At 36.9% G+C, this 18733-nt stretch overlaps 1 protein-coding gene across 7 annotated transcripts in view; it reads right to left on the bottom strand.

Moving 5' to 3' along the window:
* The window catches only part of CDK14 (cyclin dependent kinase 14), a 357378-nt gene that overhangs the window by 148102 nt on the left and 190543 nt on the right, over positions 1 to 18733 (bottom strand). For all 7 annotated transcript variants that reach the window (XR_012774172.1, XR_012774170.1, XR_012774171.1 and 4 more), the window contains one exon: positions 8419 to 8512. Coding sequence is in view for 4 of the 7 variants with exons in the window: in XM_075492799.1 (XP_075348914.1) it covers positions 8419 to 8512 (94 nt within the window). In the remaining 3 variants the exon portion in view is untranslated. The remainder of the gene's footprint in view (positions 1 to 8418; positions 8513 to 18733) is intronic.

The following is an 18733-nucleotide window of genomic DNA, read 5'->3' as shown; positions in this document are numbered from 1 at the left end:
AAAGACAGTGATAATGAAAAAAAACAATTAGGATAAAAAAATTCAGTTGAGATGCGTTCCTTCTGATTTTCTTTTCTCTGTGCAAGTCACATAAGTAATGGCAACACACAAACAGTGGACACACAGAAACTGTGTGACAGCATTTTTATATGGATATTTAAAACTCAGGCAAGATTATACAAAATTTTCAACATATGTGAAATTAAATTCCTAAATTATTTAACCACAGCCATTTAAAGAACTAGAAAAGCAGCTGTCCTAATCAAGGTGGATTAATGTTAGCCCTTGAAAACTTGAAACCTCTTGAAATGACTAAGCTTACCTGAAAATTTACATTTAGCTTATAGAAAGATACTGAGGATCAGCAGCTTGTGTAAATGGCAGTGATAGTTGAAGACACTCAATCTTATGGCAAGTGCTCAGCATCTTGCTAAATTAATACCTAGTCTAGGGCACTGATTCAAGAAACACTAAAACAGGTATTGAAGTCTACCTTTATTCAGATCAGGCCTATTGCAAATGGTACCTGACATGGGCTGAAGGGGACGTTTCCCCCAGATACCATGACAGAAAAAGCTATATACTTTTACCAGTCCTTAGGAGGGCAGAAGAAATGAGCTATTATTCTTGAAGTCTTTTAAGAAACATGTGCAGACAGGTAAGGCATATCAATCTTAGATTCTCATAACCTGTTTCTAAGATAATCATCTAAAACTGCCTCACATTGATTTTTAGACATTTTCAACTTTAAGGATGTTTGAACTTGAGCTACAGATTATAAACAACAACTTCGGCAATCAAGATGCTCTTCAGAAAACCTGCTTTTGGCATATGATGTGCAATTCAGACACAAGTAAAAGAGGAAAGGGAAAAGAGAAGATTCAAGTGTATTAAACATTGTTCCTTTATTTATGAAATGGAAAGAGAAAGCAATATGACTATTTGATGTCTGATCATTTATCATCTTCCCTAGTAAATAAAGCCAGCATATCAGAGCAGGTTTATGAATGGGCCTGTACTTTTATACGGCACAATATTATCTTGCAGCATAAGTTTTTGGATAAGAGACCAACGCTTTTGTTCAGAATGGGCTTCAGCTCCATTTGTAATATGCACAGATTTATTGCAACTGCATTTCTGTTCAGTGTCACCTGCATGCAAAAATGTTTGCAGTCACAGCTCCATAACATATGTGCACACAACCTGTACAGAGCGAGATTTTACATGGGGAAAAAAATCTATTTCTATGGTGTATGGGGCCAACAAGGAAGGTACGTGCAAAGATGTACACCAGTGTAAGTAAACAGAGCTGCACTGATTTACACCAGCTGAGTCTCGCACATTTTTTTCAGTGCTTTGCCTATAACCACCCTCTCGAAGGCCAGAGGCAAGCCTGGAAAAGAAACAATGCTTCTTTATAATTATAGCCCATTTCTCATTCAGCAACTGAAATATGGCAGATACTAAAGAAACATTCCGATTCCAAAGAAAACCACAAAGCCATTGTTTTCCACTGAACCATGTCTTAAATTGTTTTCTTTTTCTGATAGACAATTACTCCTCACGTTTTGCACTACCAAGCTGATAATAAGCCAAGCTCTTGCAATTCCAGTCACACTCAGGGTTTTGCTCAGAATTAGCCAGCTGGACAGGAACATCTTCTGGCAACCAGAAGATGACACCTATGTGCATCAGGTGACTGGGCTGGCTTGACATCCGGCCAGCCCTTGAAAGTCAAGGATGGGGTTACACATTCTTTTTTTTTTTTTCCCCTCCTCCTCTTCCCTCCTGCTACCAGCTGGTAGTTCCCCTGGCAAGCGTTCATCATATATCCAGCGTCCAGAGTCCATCACATATCCAGCGTCCACTGCTGGGTATTTTTATGACTTTAAACATGGATGAATGGGAGGTTACGTTTCTCCTTTTCTAAAAGAAATGTTAACAGAATGTGAGATATAACTTCAATATTTTTTGAAGCCTCCTTTCCTGACACACATAGGCAATATTCCTCAAGAAAATTTCCTACATTTTTACAAGATTGCTATTTTTAAATCCTAGGCCTAGTTTATTCGCCCAATACCATATGGGTTTAATGACACAAGGCAAAGAACAACACAGACTATGGCTACTCAGACGTGGTGAGGACAGGCGTTCTTTATAAGAGGTAAACAAAAATTAGCATCAAATACCTTGTGCCCTGTAATAAGGGAAAAAGACTACACATGCAGTGATACAGAAGATAATATAGTGCAGTCAGAGAGCTAAAATTGAGCTGAAACTCCTTAAAAAGAACTCTTAAAAAATCCAAAATTCCTTACAAAGCATGAACACATAGAATATTTACTTTGTTTTTTTAAAGATCATTTTAAAGGTTAATTCACCTCATACTTCCCTAGTTTAGAATTACTTTCATTTGAAATTTGGCATAAGACATAAAGCCCAGAAAGGGACCTTTTAAAAGTGGTATCAGTGCAAAACCTGCAGGCAACTGCAGTAAAATACTGAATAAGTGCTAACAACTTCAAAGAGAAGACCCACAGGTAGAGAAGCCTGCTATTTATTTAATGAATTTCAGTGGTGCTGAAGAGAAGTGAAATATTTTACTTATTGTTATAATAAAGCAAAGATGAGGTAAATTCATTAGCAGGATATAACACATTGCACTTCTCTCATTCTACTTACATGCTGTGTTACAGAAGATAGAACTCAGCAGTCAGGTTTCTGTTTAATTAGAGTTTCAAAAAACCCCCTCGTTTTCCTCATGAAGTCATTGGTGGGAGGAAAATGGACAGAGATGGGAGGAAAACGCGAGCTGTTTATAGAAAACTTTCCCCCTCTAAGCAAGAACTATCTATTTTACAAAGATGAAGACTTTTTCTCCAACCAGATTCATCATCTGCAACATATAAGGCACCATAGATACCATGCCCACACAAAATAAAATTTGAGCTCAGGTCCAGCCTCACAAATACATCTATTCCATCAGAGATGAACAAGCTCTTTGTCAGAGCCAAAGTATTTACCAGGTGACAGAAAAACATGTATTGAATAATGAAACAGGAATAAAAGACCAATAAATTTGACTAAACACCTCATTACACAGGTGAACTTCAAAACCCAATAGTTAAAAGTACTCCTCCCTTGGGTTTAGCATTGCTGGCTTCCCAAAGGATGTTATTAACACAATGTACCAGAAAGCATGGTTCCTTTGGGTCTGTCATAAGCTTAAAAGAAAGTGAGGCCTGTTAAAATGTATTATTTCAGGCTTTAGAGGACGTCAGTGACATGAACTAAACCTTCAGATACAGAACCACAGGGAGAAGCTCCACAGCTTCACAAACGCCTGTTAACATTAGACACAAGACATCAGGAGCGTAGTCATATATGTGTGTGTGTGTGTGTGTGTGTGTGTGTGTATAAAAATATTGCTAGCCTTTTAAATCTTCAATAACAGAAGTAATACTTCCATTCCCATATAAAAGGAATATGCCATTTTTCACAGCTATGTGAAATCATAAACTCTCGCGAGTCTTTGCTGTACAGCTCCATGCAGAAACCTAGCATTTCTGGCGTCACCCTTTGGCATACCAGGCTGCTGGGCTCAACGAATGGATATTGTTCTCTTTTAACTACTTTTTAATACTGTGCATTATGGCACCCAACAAAGCAATAGCATCCAATACCAGGGAGGATTCCTCAGCTTTTTGCGATACACGTGTCGGGAAAGACAGAAGCTTCTGGTTGCAAACTCCCACTGCTGCTGTGCCACGTTACGTGCAACGTGAGGCTCCTGCGGCGCACATGCATCCCGCAATCATGTTTGCAGAGTGAATGCCCATTTACAGATAAAACGGCATTTAAATGCCATTGCCCTGCCTGTGCAGAGATCTACAAAGTATCAGGAGAGCTCTTTGTACATTATTCTTGCAGTGAAATGTAATTTTCAGTGTAGTTGGCACCAAGACTAAAGTTCAGCCAGCGCACAGATTATTCCCTTATCGGGAAGGTTTTGGAGCCTGGGAGGAAAATTCACTTTGGTCTATCGTGGCTCTCAGAAACCTCACGTAAAGTGGAAAAGACAGAAATACCTTCCCACTTAAAAAAAAATCTCTCCAAAAGAAAAATTAAGCTAAGCACAAGAAATTCAACTCTGATCTGGTTTGAACCTGTTAAGAACAGCAAGTATAAAAGCACATCTTTACATCAAAATCAGAGCTGTAACCAAGTTGGTACCTCCATTGTGGCTCAGGTAAGGTTTCACAGGCATGCTGCAGGCTTCTCAGTGTAATCAGCTTTAACACTCAACTAATTCATGCTGATCATCACCATATCCAAGGAGCTGTCAATTCTCCCAGGTAAAGGGCTAACTTGAAGGCATTTGGTGCAGCTTTTACTTCTAGATATAATTAAAGCTCATTTACAATGGCAGGTTCCCCTTGATACAGAAAACCTCAAAGTTTGCATCTAGAGAAATGTATGCTAACAAGTCATCAACAGGAATAAACTACTGCTAAAGATCTTAGCTATTCCATATCAGAAGCCAAACGATATTTCGCAATTTTGTGTAGATTTATTTTGATTCAACAGATTGCCTCACATATTTTTCCTATTCCCATGGTTTTACTGTTCAACGTGTACTTGATCGAAGCTTCAGCCTGTCTTGCGCATGTATTACAAGACTAAATAGAAATGCTGAGATTACTGTATCAGATTATTGGTCCACCAGACCTAGCACCTTGCAACAAAACCTCAAGCTGCTTCTCTCAGAGAATGGCAGATCAAACAGTTTGCTGTACCTTCTCAGTTGTGCTGGAAACGATGATGACACATCACCAGTTTGATACTTCGAGGCAAAAGACTGGTTAGCTCTTACAGGCTGTAATTATACTTTTCTCTCTTATTTTCTATGATGCAGTTCTATCCAGAAAGTAACCTCAGTTCCAACATGTAGGGAAAAAGTAGGAGTAAAGATGTAATAGGATACTGATTAAACCAAATCACCTCTGCGTTTAGACATTTTATTCACTGTTAAACCTCTTTGAAAAAGCAACCTACTTATACATGTGACTTCCATTTTATTTGGCAAGTACAGTTATTTTAAAAGAGATAATTCACATTTTTAAGTATAGGTGGGAAAAAGAATTCATATTATCAGATCCGAAGTGTGACAATAACAACTTGCAGCTTGCTCATTCATCAACATCTCTAAGTGCTGGTCCAACTCTGAGAACAGATTCTGTTTTATAAACCCTTGCTATTTTATTGAGGCCTATCACAGTAATGGAATCTGAGAATGCTTATCATAAAAACAGCTGCTGTAACAGAAATAGAGAATCAATGTACATTATCATTTAAAAACCCACAAATGTTTAAAACAATAGAAGTTGAGAAACACAAGCTTAAAGAGAAAAGTTCTTAAAACTGAAAGATCAATCTCTGTTCTTAATCTATTGTATACAATCACTTAATTAAGCCATTATTAAACATAAATAAACATCAGTCATAACGAGGAAGAAACATATGTGGTGTGTTGGGTTGCATCTACTCTTGCTATGTAGATATGTGAAGAATGCCAATGGTAGAGATATGCAAAAGCATTTAGAGAATCTCTTCGACGTCCACTTGATAATTGCTGAAACAGCATACTTACAACGTATTTTAATGTCATTTACATAATAATGGGGAATTATACAATAGGAAATCAAACAACCATTTAAGAATTTTAAACTGCTATTCACATTACATTTCTGTTCATTTTTCCTGATTATTATTTCTTAGCATTTTGTGACTTTCCTACTACAATGTAACTGATTCCCTAAAAGCCTCAAGCTGCAACTTGGACTCTTACGTGCTGTGGATGTGTAGCTATGATTAATAACAAAGACAACAGATACGACACATTAGTATACCTTTTGTTGGAAGTTGAGTATTTTAGAAGAGCATTACAGAACAAAAGGATTAGTGTGAAGGTGGACTGTACCTTACACCATTTTCAGAAGAATACCCTTTGTTACAAGAAAACCATCACTGTTGGATGTTGAAAATGTGAACTATGGGAAGAGTTTGTGGAAAAGGCTTTTATTGGTTGATCTGTTTCTTTCACAGCTGTGTAAGTATTCAGTGTGTGGGAATTAATTGTATTAGTTATCTGGTGTAACAACCTGATTAATTTTGTACTTCAGCACTATTAACTACCACACTATACATGATCCACTAGAGAATGAATGAGTTTAATCCTTCTGTTCAAATACAAAACCAAACAAGAATAATCCTTTGTTTTATAACTTTTAAATAGATAACTTAAATTCTTAATGATGCTTATAGTACATTAGGAAGGCACTCACTGAAACTATTTAGCTAAGGGTAACTAGACACTTCCATTATAAAGCCTAATTAATTGGGATTTAAAAATTAACTCTGATTTACAACAGACCATAAAACTATCCAGTCTGAAATTTTATCTTTTTATTTGAAGGTTTGTAAAAGATAAAATTAAAGAAACAGTATCAATAAACTATCCCTTGTTATTTCAACACTGTTCTCAATATTTGCAGCTGCAGTTTTAAAACAGAATTTTAAAAAATTCGCAGGCCTCAAAACTCATCCTGGGTGCATTTATCTTGGCATTTTAACACAAAAATAATTGTGAGGATAGGGAAGAGAAAAGAAAATGGGAATATACAAAAGGTTTACAAAAGTAAACAAAACCTATACAAAAAATAGGTTTATATGATATACCTATCACTATCACTTTTTGCACTATATCATACAATCTCATATGATATAGTGCAAAAGGGCCTCATTAAAAGAAGCACTGATTTCCACTGTTAGAAGTCTACTTAATTTGCATAGTAAAAATACTCACTAAAATTTTACCACAATAAATGAGATGAAGCCCCAAAGAGAAATTTATTGTTTTCAAAATTTCATGTTCTATAAATAAGGAGGAAATTTCATCCCAATAAATGAGAAGCATAATAATTTAAGAAAGCAAAACCCTGAAACTGGCCCAGAAGTTGCTAGCTTAAAATACACAAGCTGGCGAACAAACAAAGCAATTAGACACGTCACAGGAACTGCTCAGAACTGCTGCTCCTTGTGTACGTTGTGGCGCAGCTATTTTTCCACAGCACAGAATTTTCAGGGTATTAGCCAAGTGGGCAGAATAACAAAATATTTTACAGAAAATGAGATATTTTTACAGCACAATCAAATAAGGTCTTGCTTCAGAGAGATATTTTTTCTGAGTCATTCCTAAAAGCAGTTGCTAAATTCCCTGATGTCCCAACAAAAGAGATATAGCACAAGCAAGCCTGAGTAAAATGAAGAATGGAAGTTCTATAAACATATTATGAAAGACTTTCTTTCCCTCCCCATAGGCCAAAAAAGAATCCCAAATAAATTCTCTGCATTTGAAATAAATGGCTACTAACAAAATAAGCTTTAAAAGCAAGGGTATGGTCATGCTTCCCTTCTAAATTTGTGGTCAGAAGCAAACAGAGATTGCCAGGTTGAGGGAAGAAGCTGCTCTTGGGATACTTTCCCTGATGGACACCCCACAGTACCAGGAGCCACTTTGGCTAGTATGTGGGTGAGCAGTGGCTTCCCTGAATAAACCCACTCCACAACAGCACAGCTCCCAGCAGGCATCGGAGTAAATGAAACCCTTTATCGGGGAGTCAAGAAAAGTTGTTCCTGAGCCTTTTGAAAGGGAACTGCCAAAGCCAGAGCACAATGGGAGAAAGAGCAAGTTAAAAACAAAACAAAACAAAACAAACACCAAAACCACAACCCTGGAAAGAAAAATGTGTACATGATGGTTTATGCTTGACATAAATTACCTCTTCTTTTACTCCCACTGTGGACATGTCATCAGTGCCTATGAGCTACCCATATACCTTATGAAGGGCCCAACCAGACTGCAGAAGCAGTAGTCAAGGACTCCTGTTGAACTTGAGTGTAAGCATGATTTCTGATTTCCCATTCTGTTTCTCACCTCATTTCCTATCTTACTTTTCCTTCATATGTCTATCTCACAAAAAATACTTGCCATTGACATTACAATATTAGCATAATATTAAAAGACCACCAACAAGAGTTGTTGTTTTTGATCACTTGCAAAGTGAGGATGACAAACTGGCTGGATTTCCATTGCCTTACATTTGGAAAGCTTTTTTCCACAATTGTATACAAACCTTTCTGTAGATTATTTGAAAAATATTAATTGAAAAAATTGGGATCTGAACTTATTACACAGTCTTCAAGAATATATCAAGTAAACCGTATCTAGCTGGTGGGCTAGGCTTCTGATCCTTGGCTCTATCAGTAATTTAATTGCTGACACAAGGAAATATGTGAACATTTATCAATCAATCCCTTGTTGTCTTAGGCACATTACTTCAGCAATAAAGAACTCACCAGAAATATCCTTTCAAGTTGATCTTGAATGTCTTTCATTCCTGGAAAAGCAGCGACCCCTTGAATCATTTCTACAAAGATACAACCCACTCCCCTACAGAGGAAAAAAAAAGAGAGTATGCAACATTAGAAAGATTTCTTATAGATTAAATGGCTAGCAACAATGCTTTTGTATCCATCAGCAGTATTTAAATAATTTTTTTTTTTTTTTTTTTTTTTTAAATCAATGCCAGGCTAAAGGACAAGCATGTGCATTTGCTAAAACCAATGTATACATATGAATACTTCTCAGGTGTTTGAACGCAAGTGTAGAGGTAGCAGGAATACGGATGATAGCTGTTGAGACCAATAAAGGCACAGCAGCTGTTCTCTGTTTGTATGAGTGCTTCGCGGGCAGCATACTCATGCTCCCAAATAAATTCCGGGGATGTGGGAATGGCAGTGAGAGAGAGCCCTTGGGAGAAGCTGAATGGGGACTGGACTACAGCATGGAGGCACACTGGAAGGGCTTGGCATGGGAGGAGAATCTGGAAAAAAATAAATAAAAAGGAAAAGGACAGGTGGCTGCTCACAGCCACTGAACTAAGCTACTGCCCAAATGCGGATGACTTCTGGGATGGGGTTGCTTGGGCTTTCTTCTCCCCTCTTCCAGCATAAAAGAAGGAAGCTCAAAGCCCATAGATCTGGGGGGCTGCTGACCCCATCCCCCCAGAAGCTCTGGCTGAGAGGTGCTGCAATGGGCTGACCAGCCATGGGCTCCCTCCCCACCACGACAGCCACCTCATTACAGCTCCTGTCCCTGGTCTCTCACAAAAGGTACTTCATGAGTCCCCCTCATCCCACTCACTTAAGCCACTGGCAGAGGTACTGGGAAATCAGAGGGAAAAATATCTGAGATATACTAACTACAGCACAGAGAAAATGGATTCTCAAAAGTTGAGGAAACTTTCTGTGATTCTAACTCAAATTTCAGATAACCTGTGGACTTCCTGCATCTGAAAAGCAAAACAAATTACAAACTTGCATTTGCATCTTTTCTGGATGAAGAGAGCTCAAGAGTTGCTTGTTCGCTCAGCAAAAACAATTTTAAGAGAAAACATCCCCCTTGGCTACCAATAGGATGCAGAATTTGATTATATATTTTAACTTGTTCAATTACATTTTTCTACATACATTTTTCTACAACTTCCATGTGCAAACACCTACATATGCTGTATAACCATGTCTGTGTAAGTAACCACACAAAAAAAACCCTTCACCCAAAACAAATGCCAATTCAATAACCCAAAACATACATCAAAACGAACCAAGAATTTGCAAAACTAACCACGGTACCAATTCTCCCTGAAACTGTGAGTTGTGTTTCTGTGTCAGAAAATCCCAGCAATAACCTCTAATTTAACTTTGTTTTTAGAAGTAAATTATTTGCAACGTAGTAATTACATACCTTTTCATTGCTTATGCATCGTGATGATGCATTCAGAAAGTAGGATTTAATTTTAGGGATATGTGTGCATATATTGGTGAGGAAGTGGTTCTAGAATAAAACAGCTTAATGAAAATAGATTGCATATTTTCATCAAGGCCGGGGCTAAGTATTTATAGATACCACTTAACTAAGATTATTGGCAGACAACCCATGCTTTGCTCATCTCTGAAGACTTTGACCACTACTGAATAATGAAATAATTTTACGTTCCAGGATAATGAGAGTTGATATTCAAATTTCTTGAAGAAGAAAATTAAACATACATCACTAATTCTAATTCTATGTCCCAAAGCATAGATATATTAAGCCAAGTTTCTCCTTAGGCATTGAAAAGTGGAGGAAAACTTCGGAAAGCACAGTTCTGATCAAATTTTAGAATAATTCAGGTGTTTATAAAAGAGAGGTTAAAATTTATGTTCCATATGCTTCTGCTGGTTACCGAATGAACTGAATTGATTAAACTGCCATTCATCATTTAGTCTGTTAGTGCTTCATTAGGCACAGATAGGCACAATATATCTTAGTCAAATACTTATAAACAGTATCAGGATCTCAGGCAAGGAAAAATTCAAGATTTCAGTCAGAAGCCATTTATTCAAGATGAGAAATATAACAATTGAATTTAGACTAAAGAAAAGAGGATTAGAGTTCTATTCTTGCAACCAGAAAACAGGCGTTTGATTAAACCACTGTATCGTTTGAGGGCATGTTGTGCTATCTGCAGAGAAACTTCAGCTAGCTGTTTGAACAGAAATGCTGTAAAGGCAACAGGAAGATTTTGCCAAATTTTATACTGTTTCACATAATCTATTTACAAAATTTTCCACTTTTAGCAGGTCTGACACAAGTATGAGCCAAAAATCAAGGAAGAACTGCAAACAACACTACTGAAGAAAAATTTCCTGCTTGGAAAGAAGAATCCTATTACGTGTCTTGGACTCTTGTGTAACCTAGTATTCCATTTAGTCACAAGCTGAAATGAGAGTGAAAGAGTACTGGAGTTAAATAAACAACTAATACAAAAATCAAAAGGTTATTAAAATCATTGAGGAGAGAAACATAAACAACCTTCAAGGTTTGAGCTGGAGGACTGCTGTTCCCTCTGGCCTGCTTGAAAATTAAGCTTATGCTTGGTTTCAAAGGTTATGGTATTCAGCACATTGAAGAATAAGTCCATAGAAAGAGAAGATTAAATTAATACTAAAAAAAAAGAAAATTATAATTAAAAAAAAGTATTATATTGAACTGATAGGAAATACCCAGAAAGCCATAACAGCACATAAAGGATTCAAGATGGCTGGATGGTATTTTAGATGTCTTAGTGGTATCAGTGAATTTTAGGCTCACAGCAAGTAGAAACTGAGTATATAATAGGATCCCTGAATCACAAACTGTAAGTGCACACACATTGAACATGAGAAGACATAAAGCCTCTACAAGGCCTTGAAATTTAGTCTTGTTTTTGTAGACCTCACAAACTATTAAACAGCTTAGAGAGATTTTTGAGCAAAGCAAAAATTATTTTTACGCCAGAACAACTGGTTTGTAAGGAAAAATTAAGAGAACTATGTCATTCTTGGCTACAAGAAAACACAAGGGACAGGGAGAACGCGATCATTCTGTATTTAAAATTATGCAAAATGAAGGACAGGGAGGAACTGATTAAGATTTTAATGGTTCCCAGAACTGTAGGTAGATCCAAGACAGTATAACTAGAAATAGCAGAATGCCTTTAGGAAATAAAAATTTTAGGGTGAGTGTTAGAGAAATACACTTAACAATTGTCCTATACCCCAGCGTCCCAATGGACTTGAAGATCCACAGTTACAGTCGTGTAAATTAGACAAGCTGAAACACTTAAGAATATTCTTCAGGGACAGACTTGCATTAACAGTATGGTGGATAAGATGATCTCACAGATCACTCCCACCTCTAGTTTCTATGACGCAAAGATTACTTCTTGAAATAGGAAATACAACAAATCAACCTGGCTTTAATGTGCATGCATGTCCAAGGGTATGTTATTTATGTATCATTTTGCACACTCAGCATACAAAGCCATTTTCAGGCAGCACTTGAGAAATAATTTGTGACAAAAGAACATTAGCCTAACATATTTCAGTGTATTCGGTTCAGATTTTCCTACTCTCTTTATAGGACTTCTGATTTTGAACAAATAAGCCAAATGCTGTGACTTCATTCAGAGATCTTTCTAATGGAACAGCATAGGATAACCTTGCAAAGTCAAAGTGACAGCCATTTAATGTTGAAATGGGTGACTTACCCTCTGATGACAAAAAGCGTGACTAAACCTACGGATGTATTGGTGAGACCATATGTGGCCATACGATCTAATATTGCTCTTCTATTGTCCTGCTTAATTTCCCGGGACTCTGGCTGTCACCATACAGCCTTATATGGACTAAGAGTTAATAGCACAGCTAAATGAGTTACTCTTGCATTTGAATTGACATAGTAAATGAGCCTGTAAAAATGAAGTTGGATGCCTCAGGAAACTACATTTTTTTTTCTGCACAGCTTTTATAATTCAAGAGGGTATTCCCTTAAAATTAACTTGCTTACTGGTGGGTTGGTTTTATATTTTTGGTTTAAGAATTCACATTCCTGTCTCTGTGTAACAAAGATCCTTATTGCGACAAGAAGAACCTCCAGCCTATCTGTACATGAATACTGTAAAAAAAAAAAAAAAAAAACAACACAACATAAACTCTTTGGTGAGGCATAATCTAGAAAAGATTATTAGGGTTGTTTCCTTCAGTTAATTCAATTTTTTTTGATGGATCCATAAAAGAGACTACAGACACACTTTGAAATGAGGAATTGTTTCCAAACCAAGTTTTAGTTTATACTTAAATCAAGATTACAGAAAGCCTATATGCTTACTATATATTTTAAACTGTTGAACTTTCAGCCCTGAACAGATCTGCTGTCTACCAGGCTCAGTGCAGGTGATAACATTCAGCATGTTATTCACAGTGGAGACCTGTGCTGGGTCTTCACATAAGGTTTTCTATCTGGTCATGAAGCCTGTTTTCAGCGTGCAGGATTTGGCTTCAGAGGGGGAAGGCATTTTATGAAAACCAAGTAATTGCTTCCAGCAATCCTCCTGGTAAGATTTCTGAAATTCAGAGGAACAGTCAAGTTTTCATTAAGTTTCCCAAACTACATGCAGTTTGTACTGTTAAATAGATCAGAATTAAAAAAAACCCAAATAAACAGAACACCACCACTACCCCCCCCAAACCCCAACTACTTGGGGTTTTTATGGATTTGTCACCAGGAGGTAATACTGGAACCTCTTCCATAAAATCCACTAGTAATATGCAACGTGTTGGAAGAGCACAGAGATTTTTATCTTGTCTGATTTATTCAGAAAAAAAGTCACATTCCTATATGATCCTGCTTATGAACAGAACTATGAAAACAAATTTTGGGGGAAAGGAATGAAAAGCAAGGGACTTTGTCTCCTTAATTGACCAACACCTGATTTAATTTTATGTGGCACACTGCCAGAATATCCGCAGATGCTGAACTTGGTTGGAATTTGTCTTTCATGACCACTCCACTTTGATATGTGAAAAGTAACATACGATGGGAGATACAGACTGATCAAAGAATAGGGGCAATAAGGCAAACAGATTACAGTTCTCACATGAGAAGTAATGAGTGAAGCAAAATTTCCCTTCCATGATGACAAAGAACAACATTAAAATTCCTGCAGAAAGCAGATGTAATGAATGAAAAATAATTTACTTGGAAGTATGATAGTTCAAAGTATTTCTTTACAGTCAGTCTTGAAGCAATTGTAATTATAAGTGAATAAAGTGCTCATGTTCTTGCCTGTGTCACTGACTACCTAGAATTAAAAGCTCCAGAAATTTGTTTTGCGACCCAACCCTCTGTAGCAATGCTCAGTTTCTGTATTAAGAAATATAATATTCATGATGGATTAAAATGTACATGATCCCTTTTTGCAAGTCTTTCTATTAGACTCACTTGTTCTGTAAAAGCAGAATGCAAAAACAGCTCAAGAAAATAATCTTCAAACTTGAGCAACACTTTGCCATGAGATACTTTCCTGTTGAACATGTTCTTCCTGTTTTTCTTTTCTGGATCCAGATACCTTTATAAGGTACTATCCTGACACACATAAACATATTTTTAGCAGTGGAAAAGTGATAGTAAATCCGATGTTCCAAATGGATAAAAGTAGGTTTTAGACAGGAACTAAAATGCCCTTCCAATAACTACAGACCAAGACTGTTTCCTCACATGTAGTGTTTCTATGAATTCGACTCTATGAGAATTTTCCAATCAAAAGCTAATTCAGCTAATAAAACTTTTGAAGAACTCACTGACGAGAGGTTTAATTAACAATACCTTGATAGTTATCACAATATCCTCACCTTAATATCCTAATCCTACAGATTAGCATTTCTTTGGAGTGTAAATCATAATCATAAAGAATATCAAGGGCAAGAACTAATTTACCCTATGCTGCTTTCTCTCTCGGGCCCCAAGCAGTATTTCTTCAGGGCATACTGGGACTCCTGCTCTCGGATTTCTCTCACTGCAAACTGTTTACAGCAGATACAGGATAAAGATGCCTTTGTAATGTCCCCTGTGTAAAAACATAATTTCTTGCACCTGTGTCTAAGACAAGCTCCATTTTTATTTAATAAATATCTTAATTACTGCTGTAGGTCTTCATTGGTCAAATATTCATGAAAGCATGCATGGAACTACAGCGAGCACTCAAATCTGCACCAGTAGCAGGCTATGTGTGGAAAGCGTTCCTGAAAAACACCATTTGTTTTTCTAATAATAGGATAGAAAAACTCCATACGAAGAGCTTTCCCTAAATTAAGATCAGATTTGAAATCATGTATATCAATCCAGATGTTACAAAGTTAAATAACAGTGATTTAATAAGCAATTTCGTAACGTTTGACTGGCCTAATTTTAAGTGATTTCTTCCGCAGCACTAAATATAGCTGATGTAAGTTAATAAAAGTGAATTTAAAATATATCGTGGCCCGTAACTTCTTAGGTTACCTGAACTGTGACTAAGAGTGTATTTTTTAAAAAGCAAAACAACAGGATATGCAAAATGTCACCAGCTGTTAGCAAACACAGTTTAAATCCAGCTGCACTTCAAAATAAATATCCCTAGTGACTTCTTGATGTAAGCAACCCAGATGTAGCAGTACATGCATTGCCAGAATCACAAAGGATTTAATAACCTGTTTAAATTGCTTCATTTACTAATACTATATTCTTCCTGTAAGGAACAAATAGAATAGGTTCATTTGGGGATTTTTTTTCCCCTATGTTTCTGTATTACTTATATATGGGTTTTAGTAATACATAAACCTTTTATGTACTGAAGCTTATTTCCCTTGCATTGACTTTCAAAGGACTGTAAAATTCACAGATTAGGACAAGTTACACCAGAGGCAATGCAAAGCCATTTTCCTAGCTACTAGTAAGTCCTCATCAAGAGGAAAAAAAAAGGTATATCAAAGGTTATCACAACTCTTTGATGCAGTCGTGGGTAGTGTAATACATTCACACAATGCCTCTGTATCAAATGCTGTCAGCAGTAAATCACAAAGCCCACCACATCGATTTTCATCACCAACCTGATACCACTAATGCATGTACGTCTTCATTAATATTATTTTATTGCCAGTGGCTATTTAAAAAAGAATGCAGGAGAATGTAACATTGCATGTGGATCATTAGCTTTTAGTTACTATCGTAATGCCCTACACTGGCAAATGAAGAGTAAAAATAGCCACAGCCTCTGCCACCTGCTTCCCAGCCACTGTCCAGTGGTTAACATTTGGACTCTTTTTTCATGCAGCTGGTCTTCTACTCAGTAGGAGTCCCACTTTCCGTTCCTTGGGAACCACCATGAAATGTCATTTATCATGGCTATAGCAAAGGCCCTGTGTCTTTTTTTTTTCACCCTAATGGAAGAAACAGCTGTGCTTTCTACCTCAACATTATTTAAATATTTAGTGAAGTGGCAGCCTGGTTTTGTCACCATGTAGATCATCAATAAGGACACAGGAGAGCACACACTATCTGCCATAAGGACATAATGCCAGTAATTGCATAAAAATGCTAATGCTACAAACACACTTTTGATAACAAATTACCAAATTATCTTGGAATCTGATGGTAGGTGGGTTTCTCCGCATCTCCCTTCCTCCCACTCTGGGAAGCCACTAAGTGGTTTTAATGTAATTATGGCCCAGCTACGTACAACCGCTGTGTAAATAAAGCCCCCAGCCTGCCTGTGCTCCAGGAGAGCTCACGATTAGATGTGCCAAATAAGCATAAGTGACCTTAATATGCAACTACACCTCTTGCAATCAAACTGGAAGCGCTGTCTCAGATAAACCCAGCAAAGTGTAGAAGTAAAAACCTAAAGCTCTTCTGTCACACATAATATACATTTGCTCTAATCTGATTTCTGATATGGCAGTAGATGAGCCTCCACATAAATTCCTGCCATGTGAAAGAAACTGTATTACCAGGGCTTTTTCTAAGCTTTTCATACTTCTCCAGTTTGCACAGGGCAGCAAAAATTCTGGGCTACAAATCTAGTACAAGAGCAGTATGATGTCATTTTTCATTTGAAATAGAACTCACCACCTCTATCCCTGAGCACCTGGATCTTTTTTAGACCTATATGAAATGCTCTGCGCAAGAGGACATCATTTATTGATATCATTGAAGATGTAATTATTGTGTTCTTCCCCAATACTCTTGCATCATTTTTGTCAGGACACACAATAATGACCTGGATTGCTGAAGTGTCATTTTGAGTCCTTCCTTGATCTTCCCTGCTGTCCATGTAATTTGAATATAAACATACGATTATGAAGGAAATGTTCAGTCTGCATTTATAGTAAGTTTAAAATGCTTCTATTAGCTGCATGGCTTAATTTGATCTCTATCACAGTAACACCTCATAGTTTGACTGGACTTTTTAATAGCTCTTTTACTAAAATCATTATTGGGAGGAATGTTAAAAGATCCATTTTTGACAAGCTATTGAACTTTTCAGTGAACCATTTTTCTTTGTGGAAAAAGTTTCAGTGAGAATCAAAAATATTTTAAAATCCTTTGTTCAGTTTAAAAAAAAGGCAAAATCCCTTTAATTTCAGTGCAACACTTTTTAAAATTGGTAAATGTTAAAAAAAAAAATTCCAATGTCTCTTTTGACTAAAAAAGCATTTTAGAGGACTTTTTGAGCAATTTGCGCTACTAAAGCATTTTAAGATTTTCTTTAGCCGTTTCCATATATTCTCTCATTCTCTTTGTACTTTACAAATTGAGACATGTACGCACACACATACACAAAGATGTGGGACTCCCAAGAACTGAACACATGTAGACTGAACTATAAGAAGATGAGCAAAAAGAACTATTTATGTCTCCCAGCTATTTCCATCCTTTGACGCAGTTGTCCTGCCTCACCCCAAGCAAGTTGAGCTTCTTGCTAAGAGTGTCAGAGGTGTATCTTGGAAAAGAGGTCACTGCAAAACATCAGGAGCAGATGGGATGCAGAGATTGCATACAGTTTGTGAAGACACCAGGTTGAATCTGATCTTTGGGAAAACAGAATGGTTTAGGATAGATGAGAAGCTGAGATGCAGGGGGAAATTATTTTAGATCTGTGAGGTGGAGAATGGTTTGAAAAAAAACCCCAGACAGCTGATACAGAAGATGCTGCCTTTACCTCTCTGGTGCAGTTGCAGTATCACAACATTCACATTTGGAGAAGTTTGTTCACCCTCCCTTTCCTGCCTCTTTGTTCACCTACCCTTACAGGTCAAGGAACTACAACAGCCAAAGGCCCAGTTATATTAAACGTATTATATATTCTAGTATTTATACTCTGTAACCCCTTCAAATGAAACAATCCTGCAGCTTCTAACTCCTGCCCCCAGGAGTCAAGACTTAACAGGGCTACAGGGAAAAACTAGATGAGATTTTCAGGAAAATGTACCTTTTCATCCCACATTCTCTGATCTCAGCTACAGGACTAAACACAACCTAGTCATGCTTAGTTCCCCTCCTCAGCAAAAAAATATTCCTGCTAGGTCGTCCGTTTCAGTACTACACTGCAAGATTACCTTGACAAATATTATTCACCCACAGTATGAAAACATAAGGTCCTTTTAACCTTATCTTACAGTTACCTCTAGATTTTAACATAATCATAATTCTAAATTTAGGTTGCCTGTATTAAAGAAAGATATTTCAGCAAACTACAAAAAACATTATATTTTTCTGAAACTTGCTCAGTATTTTTTTTTTCCTCAAATGAAACGAGTTGTATAGATTTAAAAAGTCAAATACACATTCAAAAAACCCTAACATCTTCCAGAGCATGAGACTTTCTTTGTAAGGAAAAATATTTTTTTCCACATTTCTGTTTCTTGAATCAACATGCATTGCTTCTACTAACACAGTTGAAGCTCTTATTAATTACAGAATTTGTACAGATTACAGAGATCCTGTGACCTCAAAACCTACAGGATAAACAAAGAACCTCCACCTTGGTTTCTAACAGTCAAAAACCCAAACACCTTCTTTGTTCAACACAGGACTAAATGATGTTATCAAAAAGGAGCAAGGTGCTATATACTGTACACATCAAACCACTCTTTCAAACCTGCAGGTCTAAATAAAATGTGTAGGTTTGAAAGAAAACTATTCAGTGATGTATCACACACTGATTTACTTCTAACAAGTACAGCAGATTAAGCACTGAGGCTGTATCCGCAC

The sequence above is a fragment of the Mycteria americana genome, chromosome 2 (genome assembly GCF_035582795.1).
Source record: "Mycteria americana isolate JAX WOST 10 ecotype Jacksonville Zoo and Gardens chromosome 2, USCA_MyAme_1.0, whole genome shotgun sequence".
NCBI lineage: Eukaryota > Metazoa > Chordata > Aves > Ciconiiformes > Ciconiidae > Mycteria > Mycteria americana.
The sequence above is the reverse complement of the archived record's forward strand: the minus strand, read 5'-3'. Positions and strand labels throughout refer to the sequence as shown.